The sequence below is a fragment of the Gymnodraco acuticeps genome, unplaced genomic scaffold (assembly GCF_902827175.1).
Source record: "Gymnodraco acuticeps unplaced genomic scaffold, fGymAcu1.1, whole genome shotgun sequence".
Taxonomy (NCBI): Eukaryota; Metazoa; Chordata; class Actinopteri; order Perciformes; family Bathydraconidae; genus Gymnodraco; species Gymnodraco acuticeps.
The window spans coordinates 1-19,580 of record NW_022991521.1 but is presented as its reverse complement, the minus strand read 5'-3'; the positions used below and the strand labels follow the sequence as shown (position 1 = coordinate 19,580).

The 19,580-nt window shown below is 41.5% G+C and overlaps 1 protein-coding gene across 4 annotated transcripts; it reads left to right on the top strand.

The window, feature by feature from the left end:
• Nucleotides 1-76: 76 nt before the first annotated feature.
• On the top strand, nucleotides 77-19,523 carry LOC117533378 (src substrate cortactin-like). Of its 4 annotated transcripts, XM_034197074.1 has the most exons (11): nucleotides 77-229; nucleotides 3,948-4,051; nucleotides 4,156-4,229; nucleotides 6,061-6,190; nucleotides 8,745-8,855; nucleotides 10,120-10,174; nucleotides 11,976-12,086; nucleotides 13,547-13,657; nucleotides 14,677-14,787; nucleotides 15,716-15,826; nucleotides 19,023-19,461. In XM_034197074.1, the coding sequence occupies exons 2-11, from the start codon at nucleotides 3,965-3,967 to the stop codon at nucleotides 19,316-19,318; spliced, it is 1,197 nt and encodes a 398-aa protein (XP_034052965.1). In that variant the 5' UTR covers nucleotides 77-229; nucleotides 3,948-3,964; the 3' UTR covers nucleotides 19,319-19,461. The 4 variants fall into 4 exon arrangements, with proteins under 4 accessions (XP_034052965.1, XP_034052967.1, XP_034052966.1 ...); XM_034197076.1 differs by lacking the exon at nucleotides 14,677-14,787 and having other exon boundaries at nucleotides 19,023-19,490; XM_034197075.1 differs by lacking the exon at nucleotides 11,976-12,086 and having other exon boundaries at nucleotides 19,023-19,477.
• The last annotated feature ends 57 nt before the right edge of the window (nucleotides 19,524-19,580 follow it).

The following is a 19,580-nucleotide window of genomic DNA, read 5'->3' as shown; positions in this document are numbered from 1 at the left end:
CTTCTTTCGTTCGCAGTTAAGATGTAGTGAGTATATATTTGTACGTGCCCGTACGTGCCCGTACATGCCCCGCCTACGTGTGACGTCATCACGTCTGGGAGAGCCGGAAGTAAGAGCCAGCAGAGATCCCAGTTTCTCCATCAACGCTTGAGGTGTGAAGGAACTGCATCCACCAGGGGGATATTTTAATATTCCTCTTAGACTCAGGTCGGATCTACCTTTGTAGACGGTGAGTATTTTAACACTTCAGTTGGAGGATTAAAATCTACCTGTGGAAAAACGTCGCCACGCTCGCGCTGAGTCAGTTAGTCATTCCATGTTAGCTTTAGCCTGCTAGCTAACTAGGACAATTGGAACAGGAAATACCACAGCTAATGTTACCACTACCGCATTTTTTGAAGCTATATAAAGCACATTTTCCGCTGTTCACTTCACGTTTCAATCCTCATGTGTCGACATAATTACTTATGAGGTGTACATCCTGTTTCCAAAGCCTGTTAATCAGCCTGAGGACGCAGACACGCTGAGAAATGTGTCAGAAAACACCAGACGAAATGCTTATTAAACTGCGTTTTTATCATTTAAAGTGGTTTAATTAACATGTAAGGAGATGATAGTGCTTTAATGCATGTGGCTTGACCTACTGTGATTGAAGCTCACTAACATTAAGCTAAGGTAAAGGTATTCAATGACACGGAAACAATGATCATTCATGGGTCTGACTCTTAAGTACACAGAGCCTATACTTAAGTAAAAGTAGAAATACTATGGTTTTAAAATACTGTATTATACATTATAATTAGAAGTCCTCGTTTCACCACTGCACTTAAGTAGAAGTACAGACATAAGCAGCTAAATGAACTTAATGGGCTCGTTTCACTGTATCATAGAACATTACTCCTTTTTCACTTACAAATACATGTCATATAAGATCCGATAAGATTTACTCCATTGATCCCAATTTGGGAATCTTTCACAGGTTTATTGCTGTTGGCAGGATGGTTGTCCTGTATCCGTCAGAGCTGAATGAGTCTGTTTGAGAAGGAGCTGTCTGTCCAGATGCTTGTGTCATTTCTGCTGTGTCATTTAAATATTGTAGTTTTTCATTGTGGAGCAATTTGGAGTATGACATATAAAGTGTGCCTCTGACGTGTAGTGAAGTAGAAGTATATGCATAATGTAATGGAAATACTTATCAATCATTGGTCTAACCTAATTCTCCCTGTTATCCAGACTTTATTTACACTTTAAGGCATTTTTTGCTCCTCCTGCCTGCTCAGATATCTGGGTTATGGGTGTGGTTTTGTTGTGGAAGATCCTCCTGTCTTCACATACTGAACGTTGTTAGGACTCGCAGGCCGCTGCTTCCTGGTCTGGTGACGTTTCCTCTGATCTCTCTCCGGAGGTGAAGCAGCCACGTCTCCTGCAGACTCAGATTGAACACAGATGCTGATTGCCCACATTTAGCTGAGTCAGGAATTGGGATTAGTACAGAAAGCTTTTGTTGCCATGTCACTTGAGATGACTGAGAAACAAACCACACTGTTCATGTAGTTCTGCAGCATCTCAGTTAAAATGCATGGTTAGGGTGACTCACCATGAAAGCAGCTGGTACAGATTCAGCATCAAAGCCGGAGAAACATGGGAAAAAGCGCCTGGAAAGTTGCTGCATATCAAAGGTGCAGTCAGCTGTTGAAATGCAGCTAAATCTGCTGTGTTCTGTGAGCAGACATGACTCTGTAAGTCAGGAGAAAAGGTGGCCCGACTTCAATACAATATACCGTCAACCGGCACAACAAACAAATCACAAAAGTTGCACAGTACTTATACTTTAGTTTGTTAAAAAGAAAATTGCATTTTAATAAACAGTATAATCATTATTTGTATTGGTTCCTTTTTTTGTTAAAGGAATGCTCCACTCATTAGATAATTAATCAAAACTTCAGTATTTAGTGAAACATTATGTTTAAACCATACCCTGAAGAAATCAGCGATATTCCCCGGTAAATAATGATTTTATAGCTCTTTTTTTATCAAAACCTGTATATTCCGTCAGGCCGCTGCCATTTTGCCCATTTTCAGTAGTCACGTGATGGTCGTGACGTCATCCATGCGTTCACTTTGTAAACACACGAAAACATGGCGGAGTATTTGAGTTCGGACTCGTCAGCCGAGGAAGAAGTTTTGAGCAATATGAAGAGATTGGAAGGGGGAATTCAGCCATACAGGTTCGAGCCTACTTAGTACTACTTAGTAGATACAATGATTTTGATTACTAGATATGTATGCATGTAGTACCACCCTTGCTAGCGATTCCCTCTCTAGTTTAGCATACTCAGCCTCGTTGTCCCTGGCCCTAGAACCACGATTTTATGGGGCCGGAAAAACTGGGGGGAAATACCCACTAGCCGGTACTACGCTATATGGAAAGGCCACCAAAAACTGGCCTGGCCTGGACGATAAAGGACGTTTAAACGGGGCTACCCGCTGCAATGGAAATGCGCTATAACATACCTTATTCTTACTCCGAGCACTACTTCTGGTCCTCCGTCGCTTCACACTTACAGAGGGCGATTTCTCAACTGGCCGAACTGGTGTCCTGGTCGGTGATGACACCAGAAAGACCGATGGTACTGCATCTCCATTAAGTAATGGTTGTTCAATAAATCCCATGTTATGTTTTATCATACTCTCAGAGTAGTCGTCCGGAAACTTGAAATGTTCGCTGCATACATGCGCCTGTGGATCTTTCGGTTCGGGCCGGCCACATTTCGCTAGCCACTGCCTCCGAACGTACTTCCTACGCTTACCTTTTGGCAACAGATGGAACCGAGCATTCCGTGGATTGTTCCTATCAGAATTGTGGCAATGTTTCGCGATACAATGAGGCATATTTGAAGAGAGTAACTACAGTAAATAACATGAACATCAACGTGTCCTCGAAACCAAACGCATGGTTTACGTCACGTCCGGTAAAATGGCGCCGCCCACAGTGTTGATGTTATTTCGGTAATTAATCAGTTTAAAATCACTGATAATGTCATCGGATTAAAAAAAAAAAAAAAAGACTGGTAGAGACTGGTCTGTTTTATCGGATGATAATTATTTAAAAATGAGTGTCATGAGCATACCATTCCTTTAAGTTCACTGTTTGATTTGTTCAATTATGGTTGGATCATCCAAAGTTAGTCTTTCTTAAATCCTCACGAGTGATGGTAGTTTCTGATTTGATAAATGACTCATCAAAAACATTTATTTATCTACATTAGACAAATTGAGTCAACTTAAAAAAAGGAAACCTCCAGAGTGTTCAGAAGTACCGACATGGTGCTCTTTGGTTTGAAGAAAAAAGTGAAAAATACATATTTTAATATTGAAAATGAAACAATTCTGTCGACCTGAGCTAACTTAAAATGTAATATTCATAATCAAAACATGCATTTAAGTCTCGGCTGGTCAAATAATCAAATCACAATATACATTTATTGCTGGGGGTACAATGAATTTCTGTTAATCAATTTATATATTGTTTGCATTTTCATATATAGTTAGATAATAAAGGCTTTGACAGGATGGAAGTTGTTGGTCTTGTTGTTTAAGGTGCCTTAAAAGTGCTTCAATAATTTTTTTAAAAAAAAAGCTCCACGACCAATCAGGTCAAAAACAAAGCCAAAAAGGTCCAAGGCACTCCACTTCCAAATGTGAAAAAAAAACATTGAAAATATAATATTGAAATTCTCAAAACATGCTCATTAATGTTGAAATAGAGCTAACAGCCAACGTTAAGCACAAACGGCCATCTCGAAACACGGAGTAATGGATTGAATAAATAGTAAAACGCTGCAGTTAAACTTCGAAACACAACGTCCACTATCTCGCAGCTTTCTTTAGCTTCAGAAAATCGTATCCCTCCGTCCGTATAAAGTATATATTTTCTTGTTTTTCAGTGTGTATAAGATTGAAGATGTGGAGGGCATCAGCAGGACAGTCCGTTAAGGTTGCGCAACAAGACGACGGAGGGGACGACTGGGAGACGGACCCTGACTTTGAGGTAAACAATGCACACTTTATCCTTCCTCCATTTCCTCTTTGAGTCCTCGTCTCGTCTCCATGTCCTTCCCTTGCCATTCAAATGTGTTTTTCCTGGATTTCTAGAATGACGTGTCGGAGAGGGAGCAGCGCTGGGGGGCCAAGACGGTGGAGGGCTCGGGACATCAGGAGTCCATAGAGTGAGAAAGACAATCATTTTTCTCTTAGCATTGAATTTAGGCTCTGTATTTGATTTAAAGTACATTAACCTGTTAAGCCGCAACTTCTTGCAAGAAACAGCGTCTGAGGGCTTCTTAACATTGAACAAACTATGAATGTGTCATACCCACTTAACGGGAAGAAAGTCAGCTACCTGCCGATATTAACCATTTTACCGAAACAAAACACAAGTCTAACGCCGAGCCTCTGAATTAGCACTAAGCGAAAAAATGCTAACGCACTTATCACAAAACTCGCGGTATAAATATGATGTACTTCATCGGTTCTGCACAAACAAGATATCATATGAAAGCTGAGATTCCACAGATTCCAATGGTATACGTTTCATCACTGAGCGACCAAAACTCGCGGCAGCGAAAGCAAGCAAAAACAACACACAACTTCAATCCATGAATGGGGTGCTTGAATTTTGACTTGAGCCGTCCCTTATAGATACTGTCTTTTTACGTTGGTGAGCCGGATAATTTGGCTCGGCTCTCTTAATGCGCCGGCTGTTTCAGCTCCCAAACGGCTCTTCATGTTACCACAGTTTACCACGGAGCCTCAAACTCACGGTACGATAATATCGCGATTAAAAAGTCCACGGTACGATATTTATCGCGATATTGAAAAAAAGTTTTAAAAAAAAATTTGTACTTGAATTTTTTTTTCTTTATTAAATAATAAATCTGATTTGTACAGCATTTTAGTAGGATAGTAGTATTTTAAAGTGTCAACAATATAATAATCAGACCCGGCAATAGAATAAATCAAGTTTCACTTTAGTTTTTCAAGTAACTCAACTCTAACTCACTCACTCACTCACTCACTCACTCACTCACTCACTCAGCGTCATCAAGGTTATCTTTTAGGAATATGAGCATGTCCACATTTCCAGGTAGAAGCTGGGATGTTTGGGCGTTTGCAATATCCCCTGCTGTGGAGAAAACTCTCTTGCTTGGTACTGATGTTGCTGGGACAGAGAGATATGCTTTGGCCATGGGTGACAGCAGTGGGTCAAACTGTGCATTGTCTCTCCACCACTTCAAAAACAATACAGTTGTTGCCAAGAAGGTGAGGCTTATTGACAGGGCAAGATATACATATACTGTTGGTATCAATGTCTCTAGGTGTGTAAACGTAGGCCTGTAAATACGATGTCCTTTTGTGTTATCTGTTGTTTTATGTTCATGTTGTAACCTACTTGCTGCCATGTTGGACAGTCTCCCTTGAAAAAGAGATCGATGATCTCAATGGGACCATCTGGTTAAATAAAGGTTTTAAAATGTTTTTTATTTAAAATAAAAATAAAATAATTTAAAAAAAATCACGGTAGATTTTGTCAGTCTCACGACGGTATTGAGACATTTATTTATCGCGATATTCGATATATTGTTACATCCCTAGTATATACATATGGATAAGAATAGCTAGATATTACAGTATGAACATGACAGGTATGGTACAGTGTGTAAAACGATATGGATCACAATATATCACAACATTTAAAGGCATGGTGTTGCAGAATCAGTCCTTGCATGAAGCAGAAACAACCAATAAAACACTCAATAATAATAATAATGACTTTATTTAGTATAGCACCATTCACAGAAATACAATTCATAGTGCAATAAGAGTCTATATACAAGTAATTGGAATATAATATATTCGATAAATAACTTGTAAGTTGAAACAGATCGATGTTATGGATGTTCTTTCAAAAGTTCAGGTGTTGAACAGTCTTTTGGCCTGTGGGATGAAACATGTGAATCATCTAAATGTGTCTCCTAACTTGTTTCCTCCTTGGTTTAGTATCAACCGCCTGCGTGAGGCGGTGTCCACGGAGCACAGCTCTCTGAGGAAGAAGGAGCAGGACACCGAGCCCAAAGCATCCGACGGATACGGGGGGAAGTTCGGAGTTCAGCAAGACCGCATGGACAAGGTGAGAGGGAGTCAAAGACAGGACTGTAATGGTTGCTGATCTACAGTATTGGGGAAGAAAGATACTTTATGTTACAAGTTTAAATATTAATACGATACGATAATACTTTAATGGTCAGATCAAGTCTGAAATGTGACTTGCATCCCAGCAGCTCCATGTGTAACATCAACACAGACAAACATCAAGACACAATACATGACAAACAAACAACACACATTTAACATAACAGCACGATCACTGAGAGAAAACATGCTCAAAGAGCCTTCAGCGTGCATTTGATCTGGATTCAGCTCTGTGTTTACTGTGAGGATTGACTGGAGCACAAAGGATGCTTCTAAGGATGCTTCAGTCTGACTTTATTGAATCTCCCATTAGATAGTAGCAGTTCATATTCTCTGTTCAGAACATGGTTTGGGTCCGAGATGATGTTGTTGGACAGCCTCACGAGGTTATTATGATAAATTCATCTCACAAGTCTCCTATTATACAAAATCCTCTTCTTCATGTCTCTTCTACATCAACATGTGTCCCCTCTTCTCCATGTCTCTTCTACATCAACATGTGTCCCCTCTTCTTCATGTCTCTTCTACATCAACATGTGTCCCCTCTTCTTCATGTCTCTTCTACATCAACATGTGTCCCCTCTTCTTCATGTCTTTTCTACATCAACATGTGTCCCCTCTTCTCCATGTCTCTTCTACATCAACATGTGTCCCCTCTTCTTCATGTCTCTTCTACATCAACATGTGTCCCCTCTTCTTCATGTCTTTTCTACATCAACATGTGTCCCCTCTTCTTCATGTCTCTTCTACATCAACATGTGTCCCCTCTTCTTCATGTCTCTTCTACATCAACATGTGTCCCCTCTTCATGTCTCTCACATCACAGGTCTCTTCTACATCAACATGTGTCCCCTCTTCTTCATGTCTCTTCTACATCAACATGTGTCCCCTCTTCTTCATGTCTTTTCTACATCAACATGTGTCCCCTCTTCTCCATGTCTCTTCTACATCAACATGTGTCCCCTCTTCTTCATGTCTCTTCTACATCACCATGTGTCCCCTCTTCTTCATGTCTTTTCTACATCAACATGTGTCCCCTCTTCTTCATGTCTCTTCTACATCAACATGTGTCCCCTCTTCTTCATGTCTCTTCTACATCAACATGTGTCCCCTCTTCTTCATGTCTCTTCTACATCACATGTGTCCCCTCTTCTTCATGTCTTTTCTACATCAACATGTGTCCCCACTTCTTCATGTCTCTTCTACATCAACATGTGTCCCCTCTTCTTCATGTCTCTTCTACATCAACATCAACATGTGTCCCCTCTTCTTCATGTCTTTTCTACATCAACATGTGTCCCCTCTTCTTCATGTCTCTTCTACATCAACATGTGTCCCCTCTTCTTCACGTCTCTTCTACATCAACATGTGTCCCCTCTTCTTCATGTCTCTTCTACATCAACATGTGTCCCCTCTTCTTCATGTCTCTTCTACATCAACATGTGTCCCCTCTTCTTCATGTCTCTTCTACATCAACATGTGTCCCCTCTTCTTCATGTCTCTTCTACATCAACATCAACATGTGTCCCCTCTTCTTCATGTCTTTTCTACATCAACATGTGTCCCCTCTTCTTCATGTCTCTTCTACATCAACATGTGTCCCCTCTTCTTCACGTCTCTTCTACATCAACATGTGTCCCCTCTTCTTCATGTCTCTTCTACATCAACATGTGTCCCCTCTTCTTCATGTCTCTTCTACATCAACATGTGTCCCCTCTTCTTCATGTCTCTTCTACATCAACATGTGTCCCCTCTTCTTCATGTCTCTTCTACATCAACATGTGTCCCCTCTGTGGAAAGAGACTCTGAAAGTTTCAGGAACAAAGATTCTCTCTCTTTTTGATCCATTTCTATAAAAACCTGTTTGAAAATGAGCTGATCAGATTTTGGCCACTTTATGATGTCATAACGATGTTTTGTCTTGTGTAACCATTAGCCAATCAGCAACCAAGGTAACCCCCCCCCCCCCCCTTATCACCTGAATCTCCTCCTAGAGCTCCATTGAGTTCTTTGTAACCAGATCTCTCTCAGAGGGGCGTGGGGAGGGGCTCCTTATTTTCATCTAAAGTAACAGACAGAGAATCAGCACTTTGGAAACAGGGCTGAAACAGAGGGGATTATGGGTAATGCTGCAATGATCTGTTTGGTGTTTGGAGCCAAACACTTCAGAGACATGTTCTGTATATATCTGAGACCTTTAATATGAAAAACAGTGTGATTGGGGACCTTTAATACTCTCGGTGTGTGTGTGAACAGGCTGAGTGTGTGTTGGCTGTTTCCACTCGTTAATCTCTGTGCCGTGGTCACTGCAGCTTGAATGTGATGACCGTGCGCTGTTTACTCCACACACTGTTAGTCTGTGATGAGTCAGGTGTCACCACTTCCTTAGTTTCCAGCTCCACTGCTCTTTCCCTGACCCCCCCCCCCCCCTCCTCCAGTGTCCCCTCGCTCACTGCCCTCCTTATGTGTTGAAATGGTGTTTTTCTTCTCAGTCCGCTGTGGGTCATGACTACCAGAGCAAGCTGTCCAAGCACTGCTCCCAGACGGACACTTCTAAAGGCTTCGGAGGGAAGTTCGGAGTCCAGGCGGACCGTGTCGATCAGGTACTTCAGTTAGAAAGCCTTTATTTCATGGCAGTTTACAGACGAACAGATTCCAGATTCAAGGCTTTTATTGTCATTCGAACATAGCTACATTGTAGTTATGTCGATGCAAATCTTAGGTCACAGGCTCCTCCAACAGAGCAACACAATAAAACAGATACAACAGTGCAAGACAAGACAATAGAATAGAAGTAGTGCCATAAGAGTCTCTATACAAGTGATAAAAGCACACAACGAAAAGCAAACAAACACTGAAATAAAGCGAACAAAGTTGCAAAAGACCCGGCAGCCATCATCACCGGCGCCGTTACATTTTTATATTAAATATGGAGGCAAGCACATGTTAATATAATAAAACTCAGATACATCCATGGTGAAAATATCAGATTTATCAGAGTAAGTGAACATATAAATGCATTGAGCAGTACTTGCTAATCGTTCTGGGACTTGAACCGGCGACCCTACAGTTCCCAAACTAAGTCCCTTTGAGCTACTGCTGCTTCTAATGTGGCTGATGAAGCAGCTGCTGGACCTGATTGCCTCTTAAAGCTTTCCAAATGTCGTTTTTTACATAGAAACTGTCTATTTAGCTTGTCCGTAGACTTGCCTGTGAGTGAATAGACGTGCATGTCTACTTGTATGGCAAAGTAGACATACTTTGCCATACAAGTAGACATACGGGGGGGGGGGGCTGGTATTGGGATATATGTTCTTTAAATCCTCTGGAGCAGAAAGAGGAGCTGTGGATTATTGTTATTGATTAATGCATCAGTGTTTCTTTGGGTCAAAAACTTAAAATGATAGCGTTTAGTTTATTTAATAAAAGAGCACATGTTCAATGTGAAATATAGATTAGTTGCAATTTAGTGCTATATATATATATGTATATATATATATATATATATACACACAAAAACAAACTCCTTTTAAAACACCCTGAGTGTCAGGGGGGGCGCGGGGCTCCGTTGGACAATGGTAGGGGAAACACTGATATATATAATCATATGTGTACGTTATGAAAAAAGCTTCTATGCAGTCCTAGTAAAAGATGTCCAAAGCCAACATTTAGGTTCAAAGAGCTTGTCACTGTTGTGTTAAGCAACAACTACAACTAGGTATGCAAGGGACATAAAGACTGTTTATCTCTCAGTGTCACATTGTATATCTAACGCTTCTGAGTTTAACTGCAGTGGAGCGTGACGAGGGGTAAACCGTCAGTAAGTTCATATTAATAACTGAGTGTCTTCTCCCTCTCTCTTTGCAGTCAGCTGTTGGGTTTGAGTACAGTGGGAAGACGGAGAAACACGCGTCTCAGAAAGGTAAGGGTTGTCTTTGTGCACGTCTTCTTCCGCCTCAGATCACCTGAAGTGTAGAACTCACTTCCACTTCATTTCATCTGTTTATTTGTATTATCCATTTAGGTTTAGCTAACAGCGATAGATTTCTAAATCGCCTGCAGGAGACTTTTTCCAGTTTGATGAGCGATTGGCTGTCGCTCAGCCAGGACGCTCCTGTACAGACAGATTTATGTATGGTGTTGATTTGTCTTTGTTTCCTGCCATATTATACGTTGAAGTGTAGTTTGTAATTGTTATGACGGTAGCACACGCATTGTGTTGCTCTATACTTCAGCGCAAGACGATTGAGTTGCTAACTTTCAGCTTTGGAGGTATTTTAGTGTGGTAAAGGAATACTTCACCCACACAAATAACACAATGGCGATACCTTGAATTATTTCTATGTCTTTCAAGACTTCTCAGGGAAAAAAAGATTATGGGAGAAGTATTTATTTAACGTCCCTGTAACCTTGAATGTGCTGGAAGAGAGCCAAACAAAACAACTCGTATTACGTCCACACTGCGAGTGTACAGTGTGAACCGTGGCTTCTTTGCGTTTGAGTATCTCTAAAGCTGCTTTCCCCGTTCTGTCATCACCTGTGTGTTGCCTTCATCACCTGCGCACAGTTGAGGATCATTTGCCCAGTTCCAACGTTTCCTCAGTGCTGTCTCAGTTTAACGGCAGTGCAGATATGCTTCTTCTGGACTTAAAAACAGCACCACATGATCGTGATAATGACAGCAACGAATGTTTGGCAAACAGTTCAAAATGCAACAATGATCCCAAGACAGAATGGAGATACGGGACACCGTGATAAGCGATCTGAAGCTGAGAAGAGAGACACTAAACAGAAAGTATTTCAAATGTATCTTACTAGCACATCTAGGTTTGAAGAGAGTGTTTTGTTTGTTAAACAGCAACATTTATTTCATCAGTCTAAACATTGGTTTGAACTAGGTAAGATAGAATAAACATGCATGTATGACAAAGGGAGAATAATGGAATAAATTAAATGAGTTTTCAGAGTGGAGTCACTTGTTCACATCTGGTGCCTTGAGCTCTTTTTAGTATTTAGCACACATGAGCTAATACAGTGGAAACCGCTTAGTGTTCACGTCTGGATCAAATCGATCCCGTCTGATTATTTAAATTCGTTTGGATAACATATCGTGCAGATTACCATCTTTTTCGTTTATTTATTACATGATAAGAAGTTAATGGAACAGACTACTTTGGTATTTACTGCTAATTCTTGTGCCCGCTCTTTCGCTAAGGGCTCTCTTAAAGGGGGGGTAGGTAATCCACTTCAGAAACACTTGTTATATTCCATGGAATGCTCTTAACATCCTGATAGCAATGAATATATTAAATGCTTTGACAATAAATACATTAAAAAATGTCATCAGTGGAAGCCGTGGCGCTGTAAAAAGCACGACCAATCATCTGAGCCGGCTAAAGTAACTGGATGGCCTACCTGCCTGTCAGCCTTCCATCTGTGCACACACTTATCTCGTGCCCTCATTGGTCATGTGCGCGTTCCTGTGTGTTGGAGGAGGGGCTCTGTGAGGAAGTCTGAAGGAAGGGGTAGATTTGTTCCGGCGGTGTATTTTCAAATTCTAGCCACTCGAGCTGGTTTCTCCATCCTTACCTACCTTTAAATTGAGACACACAAAGATGTCTGTAATGTTAACGAGGAGTTTGGAATTGGGCCGCTGCTTCGTGACCACTGCTTCATGCTGCTTCCCCCTGACCTTTGACCCCCTCCCCTGCTTTGCTGTGTAGACCACTCCGTGGGGTTTGGGGGGCGATACGGCGTGCAGTCGGACCGCGTGGACCAGAGCGCCATGGGCTTCGATTACCAGGGGAAAACCGACAAACACGATTCCCAGAAAGGTTTGTCCTATTAACACCGGAGAGACGTGGCCTGATGGACACACACACACACACACACACACACACACACACACACACACACACACACACACACACACACCTCAAAAAGTGAGCTCCATGCAGATCCTGATAAATGTTGTTTTGCATTTCTCCCTCCTCCTTCAGTCCTCAGCCTCTGCTTGCTTATAAAATGTTGCAAACCATGACTTAGGTTATTACTATGTTTTCTCTCAGTTGCATTTGTGATGTGTTTTTTCCTCCAGCGTAAAAACATTGTTATAATTATGGCTGCACAAATATTTAAAATGTATCACAATAAATTCAATATCCAAATGTCCTTAAGCACAATATCTAGTAAAGGCAAAATGTGTGAAAATATCTGGATGAATGATCTCGGAGCTGTAGTCCTGACTTCCCAAATGTATTTTACAGATTTAAGAAAACAGACTTTTTAGGTGTCTTTAAATGTATTTATATATATATTTTTTTATGATAATGTGAATAGTTTTTCCAGGAAATTATCATTCTATCTAATATCTCAAATCATATCGCAGTTGCAGTGTCATTCAAGTTAATCACAATAAGTTATTCAAATTGTGCAGCCCTACTTATAATAGTGTTTGTAAGATGTGGGACACGGGTCTTTAAGAACATGGGAGACCTTTTGTACTTATTACCATATTTGAACGTGTTCCTCCCTTATCATCTCAGATTTCAGGTGCTTGGCAAAGACTTGGAAGTGCCCATGGGATATTTTTATTTAGTTTACTGTTCCCCTTAAACATGCTGTTTGTCACCCTTAAAGGTGGGGTAGGTAATTCTGGAGAAACCAGCTCGAGTGGCTAGAATTTGAAAATACACAACCGGAAAAAATCTGCCACTTCCTTACAGAGCCCCTCCTCCAACACACACGAATGCGCACATGACCAATGAGGGCACGAGATAAGTTTGTGCACAGATGGAAGGCTGACAGGCAGGTAGGCCATCCAGTTATTTTAGCCGGGCCGGCTCAAATGATTGGTCGTGCTTTTTACAGCGCCACGGCTTCCACAAAGCACTTCAGATATTCATTGATATCGGGATGTTAAGAGCATTCCATGGAATATAACAAAAAGTGTATCTCGAGCCGGTTTCTCAAACGTACCTACCCCACCTTTAAGCTTTTCTTCCACCTAACGTATTTGTTCTCTTTCCAAAACGGCAGATATACAATTGTGAAATATGCTCATATGGTTTTTTTCATATCAAATTGGGCTCTCTTGTGGTGAATGTAAAAATGCGCACTTTTACAGAAGGGAAGTGTTGCCATGATAGATAGATAAACAGGACATAATGAAAAGTATTATTGATCAACCTCATTTTATGTCGACAGTGCAGTTGCACAGGGAGAGAAACATTTGTTGGTGCTCCTCCCCTTCCTTTATTAACTTGTGATGTTTCTCCCCCCCTCTCCTCTTCAGATTATTCTAAAGGCTTTGGAGGAAAGTTCGGAGTTGAGACCGACAAAGTGGACAAGAGCGCTATGGGCTTTGAGTACCAGGGAAAAACTGAGAAGCACGAGTCCCAGACAGGTTTGTCCCAAGAACCCGGAGAAAAGTGGTGCAGGATTGACTCCGGTTCCCTTGTGTTGTAGGCAATGGATGTTTGAATGTGTTGGCAGTCTTTTCGGAAATACGTCAGCATTTCTTTAATAAAAATCTTTGAATAAGTTCCTCCCTCCTAGTTTTAGATTCCAGACTCTGGGTGTTTCTCAATGTTGAGGACGCTTCCTTGGTAGGACATGTCCTTCCGAGTCAGTTCTTTCAGAAGCCAGGCAAGAACCCTACTTTCATTCGGAGAACGAATAATGGGACAGGCTAGCAAGTGTGCGTCATATGAGAGGCCCCCGCCTTACATTTTCCTTCAAAGATTTGGGGAAATTGGTCCGTGCGCAAAGCATTGAAGGGGTTTTAAGACCGCGGAGGAGACACTGGGTGTTTCTCAATGTCGAGGAAAGCTGCTCCAGAGCCACTATTTCAAGGATGCTACGTCATCGAGTGCCGCCGAAGGACTGTTCCAATGTCCAGGATGCTTGGAATTCTACCGAGGCCGGCGTACTTTGTTGCGGGAAATTTCGAGGCTGCACATGTGTATCCTCCGGTCTTAAAATCCCCACAATGCTTTGCGCACGGACCAATTTCCCAAATCTTTGGCGGAAATTGCGCTCCATTTAAGGCGGGGCCTCGCATATGACGCACACCTGTTAGCCTGTTCCACCATTCTTCGTTTTCCGAGGCTAGGAAGGATTCTTGCCTCGCTTCTGAAGGACCTGACTCGGAGGGACATGTCCTACCAAGGAAGCGTCCTCGACATTGAGAAACACCCACTGGTGCATCCTCGAAATTTCCCGCAATGAAGGATTCAGTCCTCGGTAGAATTCCAAGCATCCTGGACATTGGAACAGTCCTTCGGCAGGATTCGATGACGTAGCATCCTTGAAATAGTGGCTCTGGAGCATCCTTCCTCGACATTGAGAAACACCCCATATGTGTGATGGGTACACACTGCTCCTCTTCCTGTGCACACTTTAAATGTTTCCTCTCCTCTTCAGATTACACTAAAGGCTTTGGAGGAAAGTTCGGTGTTGAGACCGACAAAGTGGACAAGAGCGCGATGGGCTTTGAGTACCAGGGAAAAACTGAGAAGCACGAGTCCCAGACAGGTTGGTGCGCACAGGAACAAACTGCTCCTTCATTCAATGATAAACAGCATGTGATTTATACCCACTGAGAACAAACTGATTACTGACGGTTTCATGTCTAATGACTTCAGTTGCCGTGACAGTGGGGGAAAAGCACTTTGGATTGTTTTCCTTTCCACTGGTTATATATATTTGATCCTTCCCTACTGAGTGAAAACCAAAACAAATGGTGCTCAACATGTTAGTTGCAGTTTGATTTCAGAATCAGGATACCTTTATTCGTCCCTCAGAGGGGGCATGCGCGTTACGGCAGAAAAGAGACAGCTTAATGTTAAGCATGCATACAGAAGTAATAAAGATTAAAAAAAAGTTATAATCAAAAAAGTTACACTATTTACAGAATACACATCCTGTAACAGTTCTGAGGATTTAGCAGCCAGGTATATATTGCATATATATATATATATTGCACATATTGCACATAGTTGGTATTTAACATTTGATCCCTGAACTGATTGTTTGAGTCCAGAGGGTCTGAATGAGTCCTGACTTGTCTGAACTCCTCGTTGCTTTACCTGCAGCTTCTTGTCCGACACACCTGTTCAACCTTTACTGCAGCTCTTAGATACGGGCTGCTGTCAAAAGCAGTTGACTTCAAACATTCCCCACAATGCACCGGGCTGTGTTTGCCTCCTAGATTTGCATATGTGATAACCGGGTCACGTGCTCTGATAACAGGCCTGCTAGTGTTGTGTCAAAGTTGCAATACTGCACACATGAATTGTGGGTTGTTTCTAAATATGCACATCATGCACTCGCGTCAGCACAACATGAATTGATTGAAGTGAAGCTTTCGACATGAGTTGCAACTTTGAGTCTTTCTAGTTTGGAGATAATTCCTTTAAAAAACAGATGGGGCGTTGCATTGTGTCTCTTTGTCTGCCTGTAGACTATGTGAAGGGCTTTGGAGGGAAGTTTGGTGTGCAGACGGACAGACAGGACAAGTCTGCGCTGGGATGGGACCACCAGGAGAAACTACAGCAGCACGAGTCCCAGAAAGGTAAAAACAAATCAGAAATGTGAAAGGAATGGCAAGTGGATGTTAGAAGTATCAGATTACAGACAGTAGAGAAACAGTGTTTTCAGACTGTTTGGCTGCACGATAACCTATTTTAGTTTCAACTTTGCACCGTGGGCAGGACGTGGTCTACTGAGGTGAATTAACTCAAACATGTCATGCTACAACTTTTTAGCTTGATACCAAAGGAAAACGTTATCCGTGACTAACGGCCCGTCCACACTACAGCTTCGACAGCTTCAAAAACGGTTTCCAACGCGTCTGCCCATTCACTTTGAATGGGGTGACGTCACTTTTCGCCGAACTGCATTGTGGGAAGCAGAGCGGAGCTTTCCTGGCGTTTCAGGCTGCAAAAGTTGAGCAATGTTCAACTTTTGAAGCTTCTGAAGCTTTTGGTGGAAGCGTCAGCCAATCAAATCATATGCCAGTACAAGCTCTAGCCAATCAAACCGCTGCTTGTGTGTCAGGGGCGGGAGATTCATGTGATTGGTTGTTGGTCGAGCTTCAGACACGCCCAGCTCCAAGCTTTTTTTGAAGCTGTAGTGTGGACGGGCCGTAACTCCACAAGACAGGTCTGATAGATGATCATTAACTTATTTCTCAGCTGTTATTTTACAAATGTGCTGCTAATGAGACATTTAAACCACTACCAATCTCAGTTATCCTTCATCAGTCAATCACAAATCCAAAGCAGGCTCCTGTAATAAAGCCAGAAACTGGGCGTGGAACAGGAAATAAACATATCAGTCGAACAAAAACGGTTTTGGCTACAGAAAAACCAACAACACACACTTTGTCTTCATCCGTTTAAAAGTCCTTTAGGTTTTTTCTATACATTTCACAAAAGACCAGCGATGTCATTTTAAAAATGTCGTTCAGACTTACTGCTCTGCACATCCTAATATTTTGTTGTTGAACAGCTGTTTTCTACATTTCTCCATTTAAACTGTTTCACATCAAACCCTCATCTGACTTTTGCTAGAACGTTGAACGAGGATCTTAAATGTGTTCTGCTTTCAGTGTAGCTACTCTCTGTGAAACCTGTGTTCCTCCTCGGCTCTGATGTGGTTTATATTGTGGTTTCGGATGTGGTCTTTCAAAAGTTCACTTCCTCAATCTGCTGTTAAAACAAAGCTCTGATGGAGGAAGTGAAACCGCAGCTCAGATTTATATTTGAATGTTAGCTGAAGCTTTCATTCAGACCAATTTATAACAAGTGGAATCCCATCATGTTACTGTGCTGACCTACTAACATCACAATGATCCACTTACTGCCATTTTCTTAATGTCTTTCGTCTTTTGTAAAGCACTTTGAATTGCCTTGTGTTGAAAGGTGCTATATAAATAAACTCGCCTTTCATTATAACAAATGTAAGGGATAATGTGCAGCGACCCCATAAGGACCAAGTCGCTGCATATGATCCCGACATGACTCCCAATACTAATTGAAATGCTTTTATGGATTTAAAAAATAGTTGTATTGATTTAAATTGACATGCATCCGCTAAGAAAAATAGTCCGTTGTTACACGTAGCAACCATAGGGTAGCAACGGCAGGAAGGCGGAGCTTTTTGATTACAGATTTGAAAACATCGTTGGTTGCTTTAAAAGTAGCACAATTCATTATGTCAAACCTCGGGAAGTATCTAGATATCCCTGCCCTAATGCCAAAGGAACTGCACACTGAATATGTGTCGCCGTTCGATGTCGATGTCTGGACCGCTGCGTAAAAAGGAGGGTTTCTGCCCCGTTACTTCTCCGCTGTTTTCTTGTTCCAGTTCGAAAAGCAAACTGTATACAGTTCAATCGACCGGACTTCTTTCTGCAGATGTGAGCGTCCTTAACAACGGTCAATAAGTCCTTGACAGCGGTCTGTCTGTTCTGGATTAACAACGTGTCACGTGTTCTGAATTGACCAATCAGAATCAAGTATTCAACTAAGCCATGTAATCAAATCTGATAGTCATGGCCACAGGATGCTACAATCCCCTCACAACCTATTGTCTCCGTGTTCATCCTTTTGTTCAGAGTAGTGACAAAAGGAGATAAAAAGACGGGGCAGGAATGAGTTCCTTCAACACCTTTTTTTGTGTATTTGAATACAATTCTGTTATTAAACGTACGTGTGAATGCTTGCGTGCACCTGTAAATATAGTATATCTATCTATTTATTTATTATTATGTATCCAACTGTAACTACTTCCAATGTTTAGTATATCCCCCAAAAACAAAGCATACAAAGGTTTTTTTATTTTTTATCCATAACTCACTTGATCCAATAAACGACTTTAGATAAATTCAGGATTATTTGTTAGGATGATGGCCTCAAACATAAAGAAACTTATGGAAAACAAAGTAATCCCAAGACTAAATATAGTACAATTGTTATTAAAAACTCAATGTTTAGCTTAAAGTCTTTGAACATTTCTTCAGATTTGTTAATAATGTATTCATCACGTGAAGAATGATGCTCTTCCCTCTGGTTCTTGTCTTGTAGAACCAGAACAACTTCATGTCACTGAAAAGCCTGTCTAGTGTATCATCAGGCTGTATCTCGTTAACATCATGTCCCTATACAGGGGGTCCGCGGGGTCTTAAAAAGTATTAAAAGTTGATAAATCAATTTAGCGAAAATGAAGGCTATTAAACGGCATTTTCCAAGGCATTACATTTTGTAGCTTGTTTTCAATAAGTATATAAATTGTCCAAAGAGGTTGTGTTCTACAGTCTGCCTGAATGTAATCATGGCGTAGGTGTGTAGTGTGATTCTGTGTAGTTTATTGATGGCATCCCGTTGGGTTTGACGTCATCTGAACAGGACATCGCACGCTCACTGCTTGATAGCACGAAGGTCCGTTTACGCCGGTTGTTAAACAACATCGTTATGGGGAAATGCAAGTCTGCGTCCAAATGGTTGGAAGATCAGGAGGAAGGACAATCAATACTGTATATAGTCAATGTGAGGTAAAGTGTGTCGCCAAGGTAACCGGTTAGAACTCCAAGTGGCGATGAGGTCTTAAAATGTATGGAAAGGGTCTTAAAAAAGGTCTTAAAATGTCTTACATGTGACTTCAGGATTCCTGCATATACCCTGATCATTGTCTTTATATGTTTGTCTGTCTGTTTATATATATGTGTGTGTGTGTGTATATATATGTGTGTGTGTGTTGTGTTGCAGACTATAAGCGTGGGTTTGGAGGGCAGTATGGGGTAGAGAAGGAGAAGCAGGACCAGTGTGCTCTGGGCTATGAACACAAGGAGAGCTTGGCTAAGCACGAGTCCCAGAAAGGCACAGAAACACCCCCAAATCCCCCACCTCGAAACCCCTCCTTATTATTTACCCTGCATCCTTTTCCAGAAACACTCCTCCAGCTTGTTGCTCCTTCTTTGGCATCGTCACCTCGCCTTCCTTTCCCCACAGACTCACCACTGTCCTATCGAGATGAACAGGGCAGATTACTAAAATCACGCTAAAACGTTTCCATAGGCAACGCTACTTTCTACACATCCTGCAAAACTAGCAGACAAGTTATTTATATAAATAGTAATTAATTAATGTGATCTAATGTAAAAGGGCAAATATTAACCATATATGCTGTTTATATTGCTTTTAATTGAGATGAAGTAAACATCTGTTGAGTATTTTAACACAAGCTAGTTTGATTGTGTCGGCCGTGGTGTTTTACCTTCAACACGGCCTGTTGGACCCTGCTCTGTAGTCAATACCAGAGTCTCT

Coding starts and splice junctions, on each gene's coding strand:
- LOC117533378 (XM_034197074.1), top strand. CDS start 3,965: ATGTGGAGGGCATCAGCAGGACAGTCCGTTAAGGTTGCGCAACAAGAC. Junction 12,087..13,546: donor CAAACACGATTCCCAGAAAG/GTTTGTCCTATT, acceptor TCTCCTCTTCAG/ATTATTCTAAAGGCTTTGGA. Junction 13,658..14,676: donor GAAGCACGAGTCCCAGACAG/GTTTGTCCCAAG, acceptor TCTCCTCTTCAG/ATTACACTAAAGGCTTTGGA.